Source organism: Mirounga leonina, unplaced genomic scaffold (assembly GCF_011800145.1).
Source record: "Mirounga leonina isolate KUSES-001 unplaced genomic scaffold, KU_Mleo_1.0 Mir_228, whole genome shotgun sequence".
Taxonomy (NCBI): Eukaryota; Metazoa; Chordata; class Mammalia; order Carnivora; family Phocidae; genus Mirounga; species Mirounga leonina.
The window spans coordinates 96,472-117,301 of NW_023270619.1; the positions used below are offsets into that span (position 1 = coordinate 96,472).

Genomic DNA, 20,830 nt, shown 5'->3' on the forward strand with positions numbered 1-20,830 from the left:
AACTCCTGGCATGTTCGAGGCATTGCCCTAGTTGTGTGTGTGTGTTGGCGGGGAGGTCCTTGTATGACAGAAAGATACATAACCAGATGATGTCAATATAGTGTAGCAGTGTCTCAACTATAGATGGGAACAGGCTCCTGTGAGAAGACCCAGAAGGGGTCCTTGGCCCCATCTGGAGTGCCCAGAGCATTTTCTGGAAGGGATCCTGCCTGAGCTGGGCCTTGAAAGATGCATAGAGTTAGCCAGGCCAAGAAAGGTGAGAGGTGCCTTCCAGGTAAAGGATGTACAGGTACAGGCAGGAAAGCATGATGGAACATGGAAGGGACAGGTGACCACAGACAACTGGAAATTCTGGACTTGAACATGGTGAATGGCAGCAGTAAATGAGGCTGGAGATGCAACTGAGAGTCACACTTTATGGACCCCTTTTAAACCATGCTATGGCCTGGGAACCCTCTGTGTGGGAAATAGAGGGTCAAGACTTACCAGCAAAAATCTTAAGGAAAGATTTTCATTTTGTTGAAATAAGTATAACTGAAGAATGAAGATGTACCCATGGGAGTTCAGTAAGAGGTGAGGAGACCCACTCATGGGTACTGCCAGGAGAACATGACCAGGGCCCAACTAGGGCTGTGGAGCAGGGATGGAGAGGAGTCACAGATTTGAGATGAGAAGTAAAACTACCTGGAGTTGTTGACTGGTTGGCTGGATGGTGGCAATGGCTGGGGTAAAGGAGGGGGTGTAAGGAACGCCTCCCAGGTTTCTGGCTTGGGAGCCAGAGCCCTGAGAGGATAATCGTGCCACTACTGAGACAGGATCTTGGTGGGGGTGGGGGGCAGGTGTGAAGAGGGAGGCAGTGACTTCAACTTGCTTTAGACTCTGTGTGTGTTGATCAATCTGGTAAGATGTCCAATCATTTCCAATGGTTCTCCATAGCCAACAGTTCATGGAACAATACAGAAGCACAGCCATTTCACTCATCCATGGAAAACACTCATGTGATTAAAATAAGATCAGGATATTGTTAAAATAATGTCAAAGAACACTTAATAAAATCAGCATGAATTAATTAACATTAATAGCACATACTCAGTTGATAAAATTCAACATGTAGCCAGGGCTAAGTACTGTGGGCTATAAAACGTATGGTCACCTGACTGGCTGACAAAACTACACAACAAGAAATGAGGAGACTCTGGGACAGTATTTAATTCTGTAATTTAGTAGCCACTATTTTTCTACTTAACTACTTGTCACTGTCCAGGCAAGGAACATCTCTGAGAATGAAGCGCTGAAGTATTAGGGTAGTAAGAACTGCCTTGCAGGATTAATTGAGGAGGAAAGAAATACCGCCTTGTGAACTCTACAGCGCTCACAAACACAATAAATTTTACATTTTAACAAAATATTTTGATTGGCTAAATGACTCTTCCTTCGTCATCAGCCAGTGTCATATTAACTCGGATATTTAAAAACATTTCTTTTCTCCTCAATTAATTCTGTAAGCCTATTAAGGCTACTATGAAATTAAGTCTCTTTGTTATTCTTTTTAGTATGCATTTAAGGCACTGAGCATAAAAACAGCACAATGAATTTACATAGAACTCTTAATATTCTGAGTGTTAGAGAAAGATACATTTTATGAAGTCCTAACTAGGCTCAAGGTAGCATATCCTGTGTGGATTCCTGGCCTCAAGAAACACATGGGGTAGTGCCAGTGAGAACCGTGTAGACAGTCATGACAATATGGTGGAGGGGGTGTCTGCCTGGGCTGAGGCTAGCTGTATGGGAGCACGGGGCTGATCAGCTAGTCCAGGGTTAGGGAAGACTGTCCATGAGTGTTCAATCTAAACTGAGGCCGGAGGTACAAATGGGAGTTTGCCAGGCAGGGGAACAGCATGTGTGAGACCTTCTGGCAAGGGAGAGCATGGGGTGGACATCCTTGGAGTAGCAAGTGGCTCACCATGAGAGCAGTGTGATCAGGGCTCCTTCAGAGGGCTTTGGAATCCACCTAGGCTAGGGTGTCTAGGAAAGAAAGTGGCGAAGCGGTCCAGGCCGGATCATGAGGGTCCTGTAGCTAATGCTTGTGAGGACAGGAGAGCTGTTGAAAGTTTTTGAGTCGAGGATTAACATGAACATATTTAGGCATTGGAAAGACTGTTGTGGCTGCAAGATGGAATCCATACTGGCAGGAGGAGAGATTGGGGCATGGTTGGGCATCTGGTAGAGTAATCTAAAAGGGAAATGATGTGGAGATAGGGGGCTCAGTTTTAGAGATGTTGAAGGTGCTTTTGGGACACTCAAGGATGAGGTCATGTCCAGCTGTGACTTGGAGATACGGGCCTGGAGTTCAAAGACCGGACGGGATGAAGGCACAGATTTACAATTCTTGTATGTAGATGGTGAGTGAACCACAGGAGCTCATGAGACCACTCACAGAAGGTCTAGAATCAGAAAAAGGGGCTGCAGTTAGAACCTAGAGAAGAGAGGAGTTGGTAGGAAGAGAAACAGCCCATGAATGAGGCAGAAGGGAGGGGCCGGGGAAGTGTGCTGTTTTGGAAGACAACAGAAGCTCTTCAAGGACAAGGAAATGATTGTCAATAGCCAATGTCATAGAGAATGAAGTAAAATGAGGCCTGAACAGTGTCTGTGAGGTGGGAAAATGGACTCGGAGAAGCACCATACTTCGTCCAACATAAACATGGTTGATGATGGTCTTATCCTTTCCCTGATGGTGGGAATGTCGTGGAATGTACTAAAAAATTTTACAAAAGACAAATATCTGGGCCCCAACCAATATCTGATGAAGCAGAATTTCTAGGGAAGTCACTGGTCATCCATGTATCTAACATGTGTCAACGTGATTCTTATTATCAAGAAATTTGGGGAAGTAATTTTATGCCATATGCCTTCCTCACAAAACACTTTTCCAAAAATTGTCACTTTCTCTGAATATAAACTAAGGATTGAGGCCACCACCTTGAGAGAGGAGCCCCTGAGAACTGTGGTCCCCGCTGTGCACTGGCCCAGCTGGCCTCCTCCCTCAGAGCACCTACAGCCTCGGTGACCACCTCCATGGTATGACCCCTGCATGACATGCCCCTCCCTTGCACCCACAGCCTCCTGGGATGCCTCTAATATGACTTTGGTTTCGTTTGCCAGCCATGACCATCCGACTGCGAGCCAAGGCAAGAAATGTGTCTTTCACACCTTTGTGCCAACATCTAGTGGAGTATATGCATTCAATTTATTGTAATTTAGTTTAAGTGCATAATAGAGGCTAAATGAATGGTTAGTGAGAGTGAAAATAATAATGAAACATCAATTGACATGTAGGGTAAATCTCAAGCTTGCAAAGACGTTTTATTTCCTTCAGCCAGTAAACTTTACTGAGCTGCCAAAATTGTCCAGGCCCCATAGGAGCTGCTCAGGATGCTAAAATAAGGTGTGATCCCTTCCTCAAAGAATAACTTGATCTCTCAGAGCTTTCTAGGAAACTTTGAAATTAGAAACATAGCTGCATATAAAAAAAAGATGACAATGTTATATGTATATTTAAAATCTAGGTCCTTCCAAAGTGGTGTCCCTCTGGTAAGAGATAATGATGTAAAAGAACGGCCTCTATAATAAATTCTTTCTCATGGTCTCTTCTTCCTCTAATGCCCATGATGATAACCTTATAAAGGTTTAATGTTAGACCCCAAAATGACCTGAGAAATGACTCTGAAATTTTGTGAAAACAAGCAGCCTGCTGATGGCCTTGGATAAGGAAGAAGATTTCACTGGGGTCATTGACTTTGTTCTCATTTTGCCATTTACTGATCAGCAATTTTTGAGAAGAGATAGCTTTTGTACAAATCAAAATTAATAAGCTATGAATGGAAACTATATGTAGCAAAGGTCATCACTGACGGGCTTCTCTGGTTGAGGATGAGCCAAGCCTTCAAAGCAGAAGAGGCCCCTGAATGTATAAATCAGCAGCTCAGAGGTGCACAATGTCAGGGGCTGCTGGTCACAGGTGAACAATGCCCCTGGAATTGTGCGGCATAGCTTCCTTCCTGCCCCCGCCCTATGTGAACCCTAGACACTTGTCTTTGTTATAAGCAGATAAGATTCAGACACATCATAGCCTGGATTTGGCACATGGCTCCTTACAAGAATCAGTGTTTGTCTTTCTTCCCCAACTGTACTCATTAGCATAGAAAGAGTTCAGTTGAAACCTAGTGAGGCAGCAAATTAGAACCAATGGAGGCAAAACCTTCCAAAATGAGGTGCTAGCCAGCCATGTAGAAATTTCAAACCAAAACTGTTGATGGGAAACCATTTAGAGGGCTTTTCAAGCTCTCTGGGAGGGTACAAATGGATCAAGATGGTGAAGCTGACAGGAGGGAGTGTGAAGAAATTTCTTCATAGGAGGTGCTTCTGTCAGTGCCCACCCCCCACAAGATGATGGGGTAGGAAGGAAGGGATGCTACATTCTCTACCCAAACCCCAAGCAAGGAGCTTCAAGCAGTACCACGCAGAGACGCTAATTTGTGTATTCTGGAGTCTGGACACCGATGGCCAACTTCACCCAGAAAATCCAGCTGGTACGGATTTGGTGACTAGGACAGGAGTTGCCTCATTGCGAGACACATACACTAGCAGAGTACAGACTGCATGAGTGCGGCCCTTAGACCTGAAGGGGGAAGAGAGAGGGCCGGAGCCGTCCTACGTCCTGCTCAGGGGCACTGCCTGCACAGGGGGACGAGACTCCAACAGAAAGGGTCAGGAGGAGCAGATGCTGGAAACCAGGTGCTAGAGGAGCCCCCTGAGAGAAAGGGGAGATTTAATCAGCCCCAGGCCACTGTGAGGCCATCCTAAGAAAGCACACCGCCATTCCCACCTGAGGCTGTGGTTCAGCGTGGGAGGCCTTATAACGCAAGTTAGTTCACTGGAAGGAAGGGCAGAGAGGGAGGCAGTGAAGGGGGTGTGTGTGAGAAAGAAAGAGGCTGCTAGAAGAGGAAACGCTTCTACCTGGTAAGAGATCAGAGTTTGGTGCTGGCGAGGATGCAGAGAAAGGAGAACCCTCGTGCACTGTTGGTGGGCAAACTGTGGAAGACAGTATGGAGCTTCCTCAAAAAGTTAAAAACAGATCATCTACCCTCTGATCCAGCAATCGCACTGCTAGGTATTTACCTGAAGAATACAAAAACACTGAGTCAAAGGGATACGTGCACCCTGATGTTTATAGCAGCATTATTTACAATAGCCTAATTATAGAAACAGACCAACTATCCATCAACTAATGAATGGATAAAGGAGATGTGGTATTGGAGTATTACTTAGCCATAAAAAAGAATGAAATCTTGCCATTGGCAATGATGTGGATGGAGATAGAACATATTATGTTAAGCAAAATAAGTCAGTCAAAGAAAGACAAATACCATGTAATTTCATTCATCTGTGGAATTTAAGAAGCAAAACAAATGAGCAAAGGGTAAAAAGAGAGAGAGGCAAAGCAAGAAACAGACTTAACTGTAGAGAACACAATGATGGTCACCAGAGGGGAGGTGGGTGGGGGATGGGTGAAGTAGGTGACAGGGATTAAGGAGGGCACTTGTGATGAGCACCTGGTGTTATATGGAAGTGCTGAATCACTATAGTGTACATCTGAAACTAATATCACACTGTATGTTAGCTCACTAGAATTTTTTTTTTTTTTAAAGATTTTATTTATTTATTTGACAGAGAAAGACACAGCGAGAGAGGGAACACAAACGGGGAGTGGGAGAGGGAGAAGCAGACTCCCTGCCGAGCAGGGAGCCCGATGCGGGACTCGATCCCGGGACTCCAGGATCATGACCTGAGCCGAAGGCAGTCGCTTAACCAACTGAGCCACCCAGGCGCCCTGTATGTTAGCTCACTAGAATTTAAATAAAAACTTAACAAAATAAAAAAGAGAAGAGTCTTCTATCTTCATGAGAAAAAAAAAAGAGATCAGAGTGTGGTTCTTTTCTGTGACTGGACAAGTCTAAATAATGAAGAGATTCTGTTCACTCTCTGAGGTAACTATAGGACTTTCTATTACCTGGGAATGATCAGAAAGTTTTGCACTCAGGGGCATGGAGAAAACTTTTTCTGTAGAATACATTTTAAAGGGACAGTAGAGGTCTGAAATGAAGTGATTTTTATGATTACAGCCCACGTGTTCTGATCGCTTGATACTGCAGTGACGTTAATGAGAATCAGTCATGAGGGGAAGCCCAGAGGCTAAAGTCATTGCATAAAGGAGACACCTCATGATGTCCAAGGATCAGGCAGGAACTCACCCTTTGGGGCCGGAAACCCCTTATGCAGGTGGGATAACAGGATGTGAAACTAGGGTGACACACTTTGGGGTTAACCTTCTCACAAGGGGATTCTGGCAGGTGTTAGCAGCAATGGAAGCAGTATTTCTCTGAGGCATGAGCATCTGGTGTGCTTTAAAGTTATAAGTGAAAGAGATGGAATTAGGGAGGAAAGTTCTGGATGAATCCTAGAGAAGGAAATGGTCATATGCCACCAAAGGCCTTTTTCCTATGGGTGTAACAGGATGAACAGGTCATGATGCTTTATCAACTTGATAATCTAGGAACAAGACATTCTCAGGACTCATTAGGATGATTTTAACAAATATATGCCTGCCTTTCATTTAGGATTTGTAAGAAGTGGTATCATTGAACTCTTCCTTTCTCTTTCTGAACTCCATAGGATGGATTTCAGATAGTGGATTTTCTGTGCCCTACTCACACTAACTTCTTTCATTTAATGCCCACTGGCATCATAAAATGTCTTCTCTGCAACAACTTCTCATGCCGTCCGAAGACATCTGTACATCGGATTTGGTTAATTCCGAAATGGACTTTGCTATTTGTAGCCAAATGCCTTCTCTTGCCCTTCTTCGTTGCTCTTTAATTCTCTACCCTCGAATTCTTTCTGAATTGGTCAATTTACGTCTACAGTTAAAATGCTTAAACATCTTTGTCTTCAATGAATACACATAGTCGGCTAGATTTTAGTTCTAATTAATGTATAGATTGTTAACAGTGGAGTGCATGTCCCTTTCCGCTATAAATCTCACAGGTAGAGTAGTTTCTGTTTTTATTCCCACCTGGCAGTGATAATGGATCCATTCCAGATGGTTTGTGTGAAGTAGAGAATGTTCTAGTTTAGACTGGGGAGCTCACATTAAGGTTCATCTCTTAGTTACCTACTTGTGAACCTTTTAGGTTTATGTTGTTGTAGTTGTAATATGATGTTATTATTTAACTTTTTAAAAATTAGAGGCAGGAGTTCCCTGACTGAATTTGTAGAGGGCAAAGACTCTTTGAATTGTCACTCAACACTAGTCCAGGGAAATGACAAATATGTGTAAATTATCTGCTGAATAAATTGAAAGGAGCTCATCTCTTCATAGTCAGCATCAAATAATTGTTGGCTGAATGATGCCTCCCCTCCTTCTAGATGAGAAAACAGAACTGCAGTACAATGTTGAAACATGGTGTCTTGTCTCAAAACAACCAATAATAAACAAGGTGAACTCTGGCACAGATTTTATTAAATTTGGGAAGCTGAGTTTACTCCTTGGTAACATAAACTGGCATATTATTGTTTTCCTCAAAGAGAGTTTATGCACAGGTAGTACAGAAGAGCAGCCTGCTCTCACACAATTCAACTAAAGACTCCATGGAAATAAGTAACCCTTCTGATATGACCAAGCCAATGAGGAACTAAGCCAGGAGCTTCTTTCTGCTCTGCTATGTTTCGCACATCTCAGGACAACTGCCCTTTGGTTTTCTGCATGTCAAAGTGTATGTGCTGTCTTAGAGCCTTGGTGTTCTAATTTAATGGGGATTTCATTTAAAATAAAATCATGGACAGTTGGGAAAGGAAAATGATGACCCACTGTGGTTTTGTCTGGCCTGAAGATACAACAAATGTTCACTTGCCTCTTTCACAGAAACCCAGATAATGTACGATGAAACAATTTTGATGATATGTAACTCCAAAATCCACCACATGAACACCTGCAGCTTGTGGAAATACTCCAGGAATTTTAAGAAGAGCACAGTGAGGCGGTCAATCACCAGATGCCATTTATTCCTTAAATCTGCAAAATAGGAAATTCATCCAAGGGCATAAAACATTGTGGGTTTTTTTTTTTTGCATTATTATTTAAAGCAGATCTTGTAACATTCAGGTTAGAAGGAGAAGCTGCAAAATAATAGTAATGGATGAATTCTAAGAATATCAAAATCTGGAGGAATGGGGTCTAAAAAATCCCACATCATGATGATTTAGACGTCATGCACCAAGACTCTGAAGGACAAGGTTGTTCTCCTTAAATTCATTAAATCAGCATGAAGGAGTATTTCTTGACCTTATTTACTCTTATTTACTTTATTCTCTAATTTCTTGGGAATATTAGGTAACTGAGCTCCCTTGAAATGACATTTATCTTGCAACGACCGTGCTTCCGTAAGTTCTGGGAGCTTAAAGAGGGAGTGGACAAAGCTCACTGGTCACCCCGTTGGAGCGAGCGGCAAGAGCCTGCTCCTCGTTGCAACTGAGAGTGAACACTGAGGGTCTGAATGACCCAGTCCCAGTTCATGAAATGGGGTCAGACTCACCCTAATCATAATTTTTAATCATATTAGTCATCTCCTTCTTTCCACCTTGTGCTAAGTAGTAATATTTTGCAGAGTGGGGTCATGCTTCTGTTTAGAAGGACTGTCCCGGTTCATGTGAATGGAAGTCACCACAGAACTATTTTGTGGCATCAGAATGTGGCCACATGTGTAGACAAAAGCTCATGAGCCCAGACAGATAAGACCTGAGCGTCTCTTTAAGTAGCTTCTTCTTCACATGGCTGGGGTGGTTGTAGTAATTATTGTCCTCGGTTTTAAAAGTTTCAGTAAGGTCTCAGTTATTGTGAAAAATGTTTATTTACAAAGTGACACAGATAATAGTTGATACAAAGATTTCAGTCATAACCGAGCATAATTTAGAGGTGTAGATGGCAGGTATATGAGGAAGTGCCAGAACAAAGTGCAATCCAATTTTTGGTGAGATCCTCTTAGTAAAGCTCAAAACCTTCATGCAGTAGTACAGCAAATCTTAGTCCTGGGTCCTGGGTCCCACCGAGCTTTGTTCTCCTTCACCCTGAGGAACAGCCATTGCTCAGACATGGAAAGGGCCGTTCTGGGTCCCTCTCAGGGTCTTCTGAGATGAGGGGGTAAAAGGGACCAGGTCTGGGGGAATTTGCCTTTGGGAGGGATCTTCTGCCTGTGCTTTTTCATTTTCTAATCCTTTAAAGCACAGAGCACCAGAACAGACTAAGTGCTCTGCCTTCTCTGTTCTCTGTCAGATAAGGCATCCTGATCACCATGGACGTCCAGTTCTCGTCATGCCCTATGAAACGTTACCTCAAGGCTACAAAGAAAGTCAGAAAAAAGAGCCTAAAGAATAAAGAGGGGAAACCTAAACTCATAATGACAACAAAAAGAACTCTAGGACTTGGCTTGACATGATAATTATCTCATCGTTCATTTGCCCCTCCAGTTCCCAGGTCCTGAAATATTAGGACTGAATTACAAGTATGCTCTTAATTACTAGTTCCCTGGAGAAGTCCCAGACTGGTTTCTTTGAGAATGCGTTTGAAAAAGCCCTGTCTAGAGCTTTCTGCAATTCTACATAGTTGCCTACGTCTGCTGCTGATAGGAAACATCCCTGACTCGGTTTCTGACTGAGCACAGGTAAGAACCACACACACACTGCCTGAGCCTGGCGGGGACCACCTCTGGTGGCTCAGGAGCTGACAATCTGCCATCTGCTCTCTTCTCCTACCTCAGAATCACAAGGAAATGATGGGAGCAATTGGAACCTCCACTGTTGTAACTATAGCAGCCCAAAGACCACACCCCAGCTTCTACTTCATGGACTGGATCAAATCTCTATCCACCGGGAACAAGTCTGTTTCATTCACTGAGTCTGTCAGCCAGGATTTTCTGAGCAGCTACTGGTCGTGGGCAGGTTACCTGACGTCTCTTCCTCCCCTTCTTCCTCCTCCTCCTCGTCTTCCTCTTCATCCTCCTCTTCCTCTTCCTCCTCCTCCTCCTCGCTGTCTTTCCCAAGCTCAGCCTTCTCAGGGCACCCCTCTGGTTTATCATCCCCATGCTCAGCCAGCTTCCTGATGTCCGGCTTCTCCAGGCTGGTGGTCAGATTCATCATGGCAAGGTCCGGAAGGCTTCCTTCGGGGTGGGCCAGTCTGTTGGCAGAGAGTAGCCGAGTCAGGGGAGGAAAGAGCACTGGGCGAGATTTGAGTGAGGGGCAAGTAAAAGGAGGATAAATAAAAATGAAAATCAGTGCAGGTACACAGGCCTTGCAATGTGGGATTGTTAGTGTCTTGTCACTTTTTTTTTTTTTTAAGCTCTTTCTAAAAACAAACTGTAAACTCAGTTAGGTCTTGTTAGCTTTTCCAATTCGGGTTCTAATGATTAGTCAGAAATGAGAGCTATCGACACCTAAACTTGACATTTTTCCCGGAGGAGAAAATGGTCAGAGTTTAGGATGTAGAAGCATGAAATGGCAATCATGTAGAGCAAGCATTTCATGGCTTCACGGGGGACTTACTCATTTTGGTGGATTGGTAATTTTTTCTTGATGCTGCTCAAAGTAATTGAAATAGAAAGGAAAAAAAAAAAAGGAGATGAGAACAGAAGAATTATAAGGAATGTCAGAGATCACACATCATGCTACATATCATTCACTAACGCATTCCTGTATGCGGTTGCAGTAAGTCCTAATGCCAAGTGCATTCCAGGATGGCGTCAATAGCGTGCTTTTGCTATGAACCCTGGGTTTGGCGACTGAGTTGAGAGTGGACAGGATTGCAGGTTGTAAAGGGAAGAACGTATAGACGACAGAGGCAAATCATGTCATGCTTTTTTAGTAATGCAGCAAACCATCCCATAAGAATCCAGTCATTCACACTCTAAATAGGATTTTTAAAAATTACTCTTAAATAACATGTAATCGCAGTCAACCTTTGCACAGACTCATCCCACTCTGTTGTCATCTAAAGCAATATTCAGTGGAGGTGAAATGCTTTCGGGAGTAAGAAGTCTGCATTACGTCCCAGTCCGCGGGCACTGGTGTTTACTGGGGGACTAGCAGTCATGGGGAGATGGGGTGTGACAGCTTGGGTGAGGCAGACGGACAGTTTCGCTGAGCCCGGACAGCAGCCGGAGCGTTACAGCTTATTTCATACTGGACAGTAATGAGTACCATCTTCCTCCTAAATTGTTAGCAAGTAGATCTTTTTACTCATAGCCAATTTGAAGGAACATTTGTGGGCAATAAAGAAAATATCAGGGAAAGATCCACTGGAAATACTGAGAGTCTTCTCCATTTGTAATAATTAATGTATATTTCAGCCTGGTTGTAACAGGATGGACAATTAATAATGTTATCCTACCTGTATAATTGTGGGCTCTGAGCATATTATTTAACCTTTCTAAAATTCATTTTTTTCTGTAAAATGAGTAAGTTTGGCTAGATAAAAACCTACACTTATTTGCAACTCATTGATTTTATATTTGAAACATATCTGTGAAGCTGGGTAACTGTTGCAATGAATCTGCATTGTCCTTAGACTGTTAGAGCTTTTATCATTCAAAAGTAATTCCTCTTAACAGGGTGCCAAGCAGGTAAATTATGGAATGCAGAAACATTGTGAATTCAATAAAGAAAGACCATCCTGAGTATGGCTCCACATTGGTGGAAGGAGTTATGATGACATACCACTTTCTTATTTTCCAAAGCTAGTCAATCCACCCTCCTGTCTTTGGGGAAGTCCCCCCAACCCCCCCACTCCTGAAACTCCAATACCATATTTTACACACCAGCACTGCGTGTCAAATCTCAGGGGGCATATGTGCTGTTCCTGCTTTGCCGGGACTCTGCATGTGAAATGGTGTTAAATGTAAAAGCAGTCAGCTGTCACACAATTGCCAATATTTATATGTTTTCTTCAGCATTGGCAGGGGACGCATTTTGTAAGTGAGAAGATACGTCTCATTATGACATTTAGTGGAAGGATGACCATCTTGGAGTACATTTTTACCATCTACATCAATACTGCCACGACTTAGTACTGACAAGAAAAACAACTTGCCAAGAATTAGAGCTAATTAGTGGAATGAAACTTACAGAGATGAGGCTGTTTCTGCAGCTGCCAAGCTGGCTATATAACAAAAAGTCCTCAAGCAAAGAGACCCCCAAAGTGTCTTGCCATAGGCAGGGCATATTGAGGGGAGAGTAGCGAATGAAGGAATCAAAGAGAAATATTAGAGTAAACCTTGTGGAAGTGTGTCCAGAAGGTGGACTTCTGGAAACTTGTAACAGTCTACAAGAGATCTGGGACAAGATAATGTTGGGGAGGAAGAGAACCGAATATCTGTGTCTGAACCAAGTAGCTGCACATTTCTGTCTGACATAATCCTTGGGAGGAAACAGGGCATGTAAGACCCCGATGCCTTCTGGAGCAGTCTAAAGTTGGGAGCTTGTAACGGATGACAGAAAAAAGGGAAAACCTCTATCAGCCTGTCGTTTACTAGACTCTAGGAGTCTGTTAACTGAGAAATTGCATGAGAAAAATCTGTGTGCACAAAACATGTACAGATGAAAATATTTTTTAGTGCCTGGAGTTTACAATTTTACAAAGGACACCTGTGTAAAGCCTTTCATTTTTCTTCAATTTTTTCATAGCAGTTTTTTTGAAGACAATACAAAATAAGGTTAAAGCATGCTCATTGGAATCAGAAAGACTCCGATTCAAGCCTCACCTAGACAACTTACTAGCTAGATGATTTAGCAAAACTCCCTACCCTGTCCCCAAAGTCTCAGTCTGCTGATCTGCAAAATGGAATAATAGCGCCTACTTCACAGGATGCTGGGAAAACTAAGGTGATTTCTATTAAGCTCTTAACACAGGGAATAGTTTTAAAGTAAAGAACCATCTGCTAATGATAGATCTTCATGTACCGCCTTGATAATTTGTATCATGAAAAAGTGGAGTTAGAAATATGCCTTTGCAAGGGACCACACCATGCTGGACACCACCATGCTGGGGCAAGGGCTCAGCTTGGACTATAACTCTGTCATTAGCACATTCTTAACAGAGCTTGTATCTTACAATGGCCATTCGGAAGAAAAAGAGCAAACGTTTCTTCCTTGGGAGTCTGTCTCCACCATTCTCCACCTTCTGCGCTCCCTGCTGTCTGCCCACTACCTGCCACCCTGCATTCGCTGAGGCTGCACTGCTGCGCAGGTGGGGCTGTCTGCACAACGTGGAGTTCATGGGCAGAACTAGCCCCCAGTTTGCCATAGTGAACAGCTGGACCGAATCTCCTGGAAAGCCTGTGTACCTCAGTGTAGATATGCCCTGCCCAGTAAATTTTAAAAAGGGATCCTGTTATTTCAAAAAGAAAATTAGTGACCATGCTCCCTGAAACTTACAATATTGGTAATTCTGTGCTGATCTTCGTGTGCAGATGATCTAATCAGCACTTGAAGGAGATTTATAAATAGACATGGTGATCAACTGGATTCTCAGAGAACCCCCGCCCCTACTTCCTTAAAACCCACCTTTTTGCATGCCTTTCCCCACTATGGAGTTCATTTTCTTTTCTTTTGCATTGTCTTTATCCATGCCTATAACTTCCTCACCTTGCTTTTACGATGCTCCAGGCTCTGTGCTGTAACCCTCTTACTGACTGACCATTTCTCCTTCTGCAGTCTAACAAAGCAGGTGATGTTCTCCTCTTTGTGTTTTCGTTCACTCTTTCCTTCTGCACCCACAGCTTTCTTTATACAGTTCTTTATATGGTCCTTAATGCATGCATCTCTCCATTTGTATCTACTTATTTTTAATCTAATGATGGTTTTGGGGGCTCTTCCTTTGAGGGCAGAAAGCCAGTCTTAACTCTCCTGGGCTTCCTTGCAAAATGTAGCACTGGGCTTGGTATACAGTGTGACTCACTGAAGTTTGGCCAATAGATTCTACACACACCACATGGGCATTCTTATTTGAAACAGAAGAAACAAATTATGTTACATGGACAGTTAAAGAAACCTAATTCTGTATTAGGAACTAACTTTGAGTAAATATATGAAACCACATATTAAGGTAGTTTCCATGAAAGAAAATGGAAAGTCTACTATTGTAACATCTCCTTAGTCTAAATTCCATTTATTTTTTATCACTGGTCTAATATGGAATATGTAGTAATGTAAACTGCACCCACCCTATTCATTAGACTATTAGAGAAAAAAGGTGTCTTGCAAATTTCTAGTGTTTATAACTAATATTTAAATAATATTTATACTGCTTAAGATTATTTTCTAGAATGTATACACACAGATTCACAGATGAACACTTGATTTCTAAGTTTAATATCACATCTTAAATGGGCATGGTAGTAATTTCCTCCAAAAAAAAATCTACTCGACAGATTGGGTATGATGGCTCTAGGTTCGGCATATGAGACAGAAATGACTATTACTCCTGTTGAAATATTCTAATTCATTCTGTTTAGGAATTCAGTTGGAACTTCCTCTCAATTATTCGTATCATAAAAATTTTATCAGTCACCCACTGTCCTTACCAGCCCTACCTCACACCTTGTTAGATCATGCCTAAGTTTTAATCAACCCAGAAGCTGAATGTAGGCATGTCTTCTCTTTCATCCAGAACTTACATTTACAAACTTTATTCTGCTTATGAAATAACACTGAGCATATAAGGAAGAGATTGTGGGAGAAAGAAAGCTTAATTAAAGGATTGACTTACTATTTTCATCAAGACCAGGTCCAATTCAAAATTGGACAGGCTTTACACACAGCCTTTCAGAAACACAGTGAGGGAAGAGTTTATTGGGTAACATCTTCCCTGGGGAACGACTCTGGCCTTTTTTAATAAGTTAGCATTCAGACAAAAATGAAAGATTCCACAGCAAAGAAGATAGTGCTAGCAGTGGAATGTTTTGCGTTTTTAATTATTTTAGATGGCTCTGGATCTTGATCATTCTAAGAATTCCTGAGTGCATTCCCTGGCCTTGTGACTTGGGTTAATGGGGGAGGTGTTCTCTCAAGAGAGAAGTCTGACACGACTGAAACCATAACTTGTATCAGCCCCTGCTATTGGAGCCCATCAAACCGACTTCTGCCTTCTTAAGTGTCCCAGCCATCTCCTCATAGAGCAAATGGTAAATACTTTATGGGAAAAGACAGAGACAGAAAGAGATGGATGGACAGGGGAAGAGGGAGAGAGGGAGAGGGATGGATGGAGGGATATGGGAGTAGAGGGGAGTGAGGGGGAGAGGGAGAGAGGGAGAAGAAGGTGGAGAGAGATTGAGAGAGAAGTTCCTTATGTTTAGAGATGAAATTTCAATAGTTGCTCAAGATGTCCAGGTAGAGTCTTTATCTTACTTCTCTGCCTATCAGCTAAAAACCTGAGGCTGACTCTTCTCTCTCAGGTTGTCAACAAAACTGGCTCCCAAAGGAACCAGCCAGTCTTCATCTCTCCTTCTTCAGTGATCTGCACAGTGATGCACTAATTCTTCACACTTCTTTCTAGAAGTTTTGGCTCCCAGGCTTTGCTATTTGGTTGTCTGCCTTGGGATTTTACTTAAGAGAAAAGCAAATGGAATAGGAAACCAACAGATCTTTCAAAGAGTTATTCTGCTAGTTGGATTTATTGCAAAATACATGTTTCTATGAACTAAATTACTGGCTTAGGAGTGGATATTTTAATTCACCTATTTAACGAAGTCAGGATAGCTTTAGGAAATTAGATCCCAAAGGATCTTTTCTCTGTACTCTTAGGGAAGTTGAGGATAACTCTGCAAACCACACTTATCAAAACTTACTCTTTATTATGTGTGGTCATCTGCATGTTTTATCTCCCTAGCTGGGTGATAGGGCTCTAAGGTAGGGCCCTGTCCCAATGCCCATCTCTGCATCTTTTGTGAAATCTGGTGACGTAAAAGATCTTTCTTCAATATGCTGGTCTTTCAAGTCGAGGTATACTTGGAGAAACCAATGTCTTAATTTTCTTTTAACCATATATTGTTGTAACTATTATCACTTCATCCAGGAAATATCCACCGAGGGTCAACAGATGGGTGAGGCCCTGAGGTAGGTGATAAGTGGACACGTGGTGAATTATACAAAGACTCCAGGCCTGAGGAGCTGACGCCCCTGGCAAGGGAATAAGACAGGCAGGCAGAGAGTGTCAGAAGGCAGCAATGATAAAGTGGGCTGTGGGAATTCAGAGGAAGGGCAGAATACTTGTAGCGGGGAAAGTTGGCATTTGTGGGCAGGTTTGTGGAGGAGGTGGTTCTTGAGCTGAGCTCTGGGTGATGTGTTCAAAAGGGCAATAAGCTCTCAGGCAAGCGTTGAACTAATTTACCAAAGAATAAAATTAACAGGGCATCCATTTGAACCAAGACCAAAGGTTGAGCACCAGCTGAAGACCCTCGGCAACCTCCGAATCCACTTGCAGCACCATTCAGGATAAACACGAAATGGTTTGGTTGGCAAAATACATCCATGAGCATACCTGAAGACCACTGTCCACTATCTGATGACATCATTTTTTGTTTACAAAACAGTGAAGTGTTTAACACACCAAGAGACCGTTAAAAAAAAAAAAACAAGAGAGAAAACATTGAGGTACCCACCTATTTATGATTAGATATACGCGCCCATTGACTTTGGCATGGCTACGAGGTGAGAGATGGAAGCACAAGGAGATGAGGAGACAGGTGGGAGAGAGAAAGAGGAGACTGTTAGAGAGCAAAAAGGTAGACTGTCTTGCAAGCTTTAAGTCCTCAGGTGTGTGCTCATTGATACTTCCATGCACGACAACGAGTCAGGGCAGCAAGGGTCAGGAGCAATGTGAAGTTAGATTAGTCAGGAAAAATGCTTGAAGGGAACAAGTTGCTCCATTCTTCTCGTCCCTCCCCCTCTCACACACTTTACTAAAAATTGGTAATGTTTCAATTTTCAGAGCACAGTTATCAAGTAAAAGACAATCTAAAAGATGACTTCTTGCTCTTTCCCCCAAATTAAAAAAAAAAAAAAGAAATCCTACTAAGTAACCATATGCAACATAGTATTCCCTAGGTTTTCTAAGACTGAAGTTAAACAAAGTCATTTTGTTTCTATATGCATGTTCTAAAAGAAAGTATGGACAAATTGCAGGGATGGATATTTAATTACACAATGGCTATTTCACACATTATTATTAAATATATATGTTATCATAGACTGTAGTTATGTTCTAATATTATACATTTTATCAATATATAAGTGAAATAATATTCCTGAGAATACCTGCTTAGAAATAATAATAGTTTCTTCTATTATCATGCATATCAAAACTTTTTCTATAATGCTAACTTTATCAATTCTCTAAGGCTAAACACAATAAATTCTTCTTCAGACACTAGTGACATTTGCCCACACGACCTATGTGTGCACAAAAACAAAGCACACACAAACAGTGGACAAAACAGGAAAAGAACAGCTGGATATTTACAGAAGCAACAGTACTAGAATCAGTGTATGGAATACAGTGAATCAATTATTCCCAATTTGTGGGTCAGATTTTGTAAAACATCTACAAAGGAGGCAGGAGCAGAGAAGGCAAAGCATGACAGTCAATCCCAACTCTGTAAATACTTCTTTCTCTTCCTCGTTTTGATCTTAATGTGGTCACTTATTAAGGGCTCCAGGGACAAAAAAATATTGTAAGTAAGGAAAATACCAGGATGGGAACAAGTTGCTTAAAAAGATGGGATATATATCCTACACTCAAAGTTAAAATTTGGGGACTTTTATATTAAACTGTTACAGGAAATCCCAAAACACCTAACTTGAATTTGAACCGAACCTTGAACTCTATAAGGTCTTAGAAAACTGTTTTTCGAAGAACTAAAAATGAAATCCCATGTTCCTAACCTCTTTCGGTAGCTGGCCTTGTATACTCTCTCATCACTCTACATTTCCTTGGTAGAAAATTGCTCAGGGCATGCTCGGGGCTAAGCCATGGCCACGAGGAAGGCAAGCAATGACCTCAAATGGCTACAGATCATTTAGATCTTCTTTCTTCTCTTGCCATGGCTTGGAGGGTGAGGGCTGTGAGTGGAACAGCCATGGAAACAGGGAGAAAACATCTCCACATGAGACTGTAGTCCTTCCCCAGAACCTACATAATTAAATAATGTTCTACATGCTTTCCAGGGAACTCTGAGGAACAAATTCCATTTTCACATACCCTAGGTCTCAAAAATTGTGATTCTTTTGGGCTGGTACAATCTTTGTTGAGCTGCATGGTCTCCTACAAAACTGTGGTCCTGAAAATCTCTATTTTTCTGGAAAACTGTAACCTATATCTCTATTTGATTGTGTGACATTAGATTCAAATACATGATAATAAGAGCAAGGGCAGGAAAAAGCTCCTACATCCTGGAGGAACTTGGCATGAGGAGAAAAATAGAGATCCAAAGGAAGAAAGGCATTTAGAAGAAAAAAAAATTAAGGCATCATTAGCAATTGCCAATCATTTTTTTTACAAACATATAAATATACTTTGCTTACCAACAGGTTTTTCTTGATTATTGAATATGACTTTTTGAACAAATGGTGCGGGTTATAATGAAATAAAGCATGTTACCTTGTCAGAGGTAAACATCAAATACTAATTTTATCCTCAGTATTCACAAGCAATGTCAAAAAAGTCCTCAAAAATACTTCTACTAATTATTGATAAATCTCATTTTCCTATGAGGGCACTGTGTTTGTAAGCTTTTAATCTTGGGGTGACTTCTTTTGCTAACAAGTTTGCCTAGAAGTAATCTCTCTTAGGGGGCTCCCAGACTTCTAATAACTACCTTATTTTTCCTAGTATTTGATTATCACTGAGGGTAGCCACTGACCCCATCCGTGTCCTCTCCCTGGTGGGGCTTTGGGAGGAGACAGGTTTTAGCTGAGCTTGCTTATAGATGGTGCCTTGACAGAATAAGAAATAAATGCCTGATAACTCTGGATTCTACTGGTTGGGAGCCATGCACAGACTGAAAGGCATCTGGAGCATACTCAGAATAAAAAGGAAATGTAAACTGTGGTCCAAAAAACACAAAACGGAAAAGAAATCTGCTGGCCATCAATAAATAGAGATTATAAAATGGTTTTCATCACCAAATAAAAGAGACTTGGAGTTATCTACGACTCCAGTCCCTAGTATAGCAGAAAACTGAACATTTGGTAGTTCATAAAACTGTGCGTGATGAAATACTACTTCATCTTCTTTTGCTGTGCTCATTGTTTCCCTTGAAAAAGAGTTCAGAGCGAGTCAAAAGGACTAAAGGGCAGATTGTCGGCTGGCATCTCCACTCCCTCCATACAGCCCTTTGCTTCCTTGGTTGCTTAACAAGGGTTTTTCCAGGAAATGAATCATAAGCTAAATCTGAAGCAAAGAGAGAAATCAGTATGAACGTTCATTAGAAGAATGCTTGAAATTTCCCTGTAAGGGACCCGACTCTGAAATTTGTGATAAAACCATTGTGGCTGCAACACAGAGGGGCCCGGGAAGAGATACCTCATCTGTTGCTTGTAAGCATTTTATATATTTATAGATGAGAAGACAACAGAGAGCTGATAAAAGCAAACACTGTCTTCACTTTAGTTCCTTACATGTTATGCTGATTACTAGCAGACTGCACTTTCTATCCTTTTAGCAGAAGTTCTTCATTTCCAAAGTGGAAGGAAAAATTCTGCACATCACATTTTGGTACACTCTTGCTTCTTTACTGGTTGTTAGCACAACAGAAAACTCATCCTCTGAATCAGCCAGATTTCCTTAATGTTCTAAAAACACATCACGGCCCAGACACAAAATATCCATCGCCAACTCTCAAGTATTTGTGTCTGCACAGCTATTTTAAATCTACTCACGTGACGATCAAGATCACTTTGCATTAACCAGTCATGAGTCACTATGTATTGTTTCAGAAGCTGTCATAAAATACTCTACATTTTTTTCTCATTTCTTTTTTTCACTCACAGGTGGGTACCCATGGAAAGCTTAAGGTTGAAACTCTAAGGTTAGTTATTGGCTTCCTGCAGGGGGCCCAGCACTCTCTACAATAATGACAATTATCTTTCTAAACTCTAAGGGTCTAATCATGGCACATTTTTTGCTATATTTATATAGCAGATATATAAATATATGTTTATATATATTATATGTATTCTAATATATTATATATCGTATATGTTACATATTATGCTTATTTTATACATTATATTCATATATTAATATACATGTATTTCTATTACAGAAATATAAATAAAAATAAGTGTAATAAATGAAAAAAAATGAAGTGGGGAATTAAAGTGGTTGCGCCCTGAGCAAGAGGCTCGTGCTTCTTGCAAGCTCTCACCTGTAGATGGCGCTGTCTTCCTTGCTGGGAATGGACTTCAGGTCTGTGAGCTCCAGGAACTGATCATGGAAGTAGTGAAGGTGTAAAATGCACACCAGCAGAAAGGAAGTTGGGATGAATATGCGAGTGAATAGTTCTGCCACAGTAAACTGTTTTAAGCCAAGATCCTCGAGCCTGTAAAACAAAAGAAAATGAAATGAAACAAAAAGCAAGTGCCTTTCTTAGGCAATGAGCGCACATTCTTTTTGCTATAAATCGTATCATAGTCCTTCATTGTCCTGTTACACCATTTCTTGCAACCC

The 20,830-nt window shown here is 41.6% G+C and overlaps 1 protein-coding gene across 3 annotated transcripts in view; it reads right to left on the reverse strand.

The window, feature by feature from the left end:
• The window catches only part of PIEZO2 (piezo type mechanosensitive ion channel component 2), a 510,005-nt gene that overhangs the window by 87,417 nt on the left and 401,758 nt on the right, over positions 1–20,830 (reverse strand). The window contains exons 17-21 of one of the 3 annotated variants that reach the window (XM_035029292.1): positions 20,529–20,702; positions 16,764–16,805; positions 10,654–10,686; positions 10,059–10,288; positions 7,971–8,131 (exon numbers count right to left, since the gene is read on the reverse strand). In XM_035029292.1, the coding sequence (XP_034885183.1) occupies positions 7,971–8,131; positions 10,059–10,288; positions 10,654–10,686; positions 16,764–16,805; positions 20,529–20,702 (640 nt within the window). The remainder of the gene's footprint in view (positions 1–7,970; positions 8,132–10,058; positions 10,289–10,653; positions 10,687–16,763; positions 16,806–20,528; positions 20,703–20,830) is intronic. The other 2 variants (XM_035029293.1, XM_035029291.1) reach the window with 2 other exon arrangements.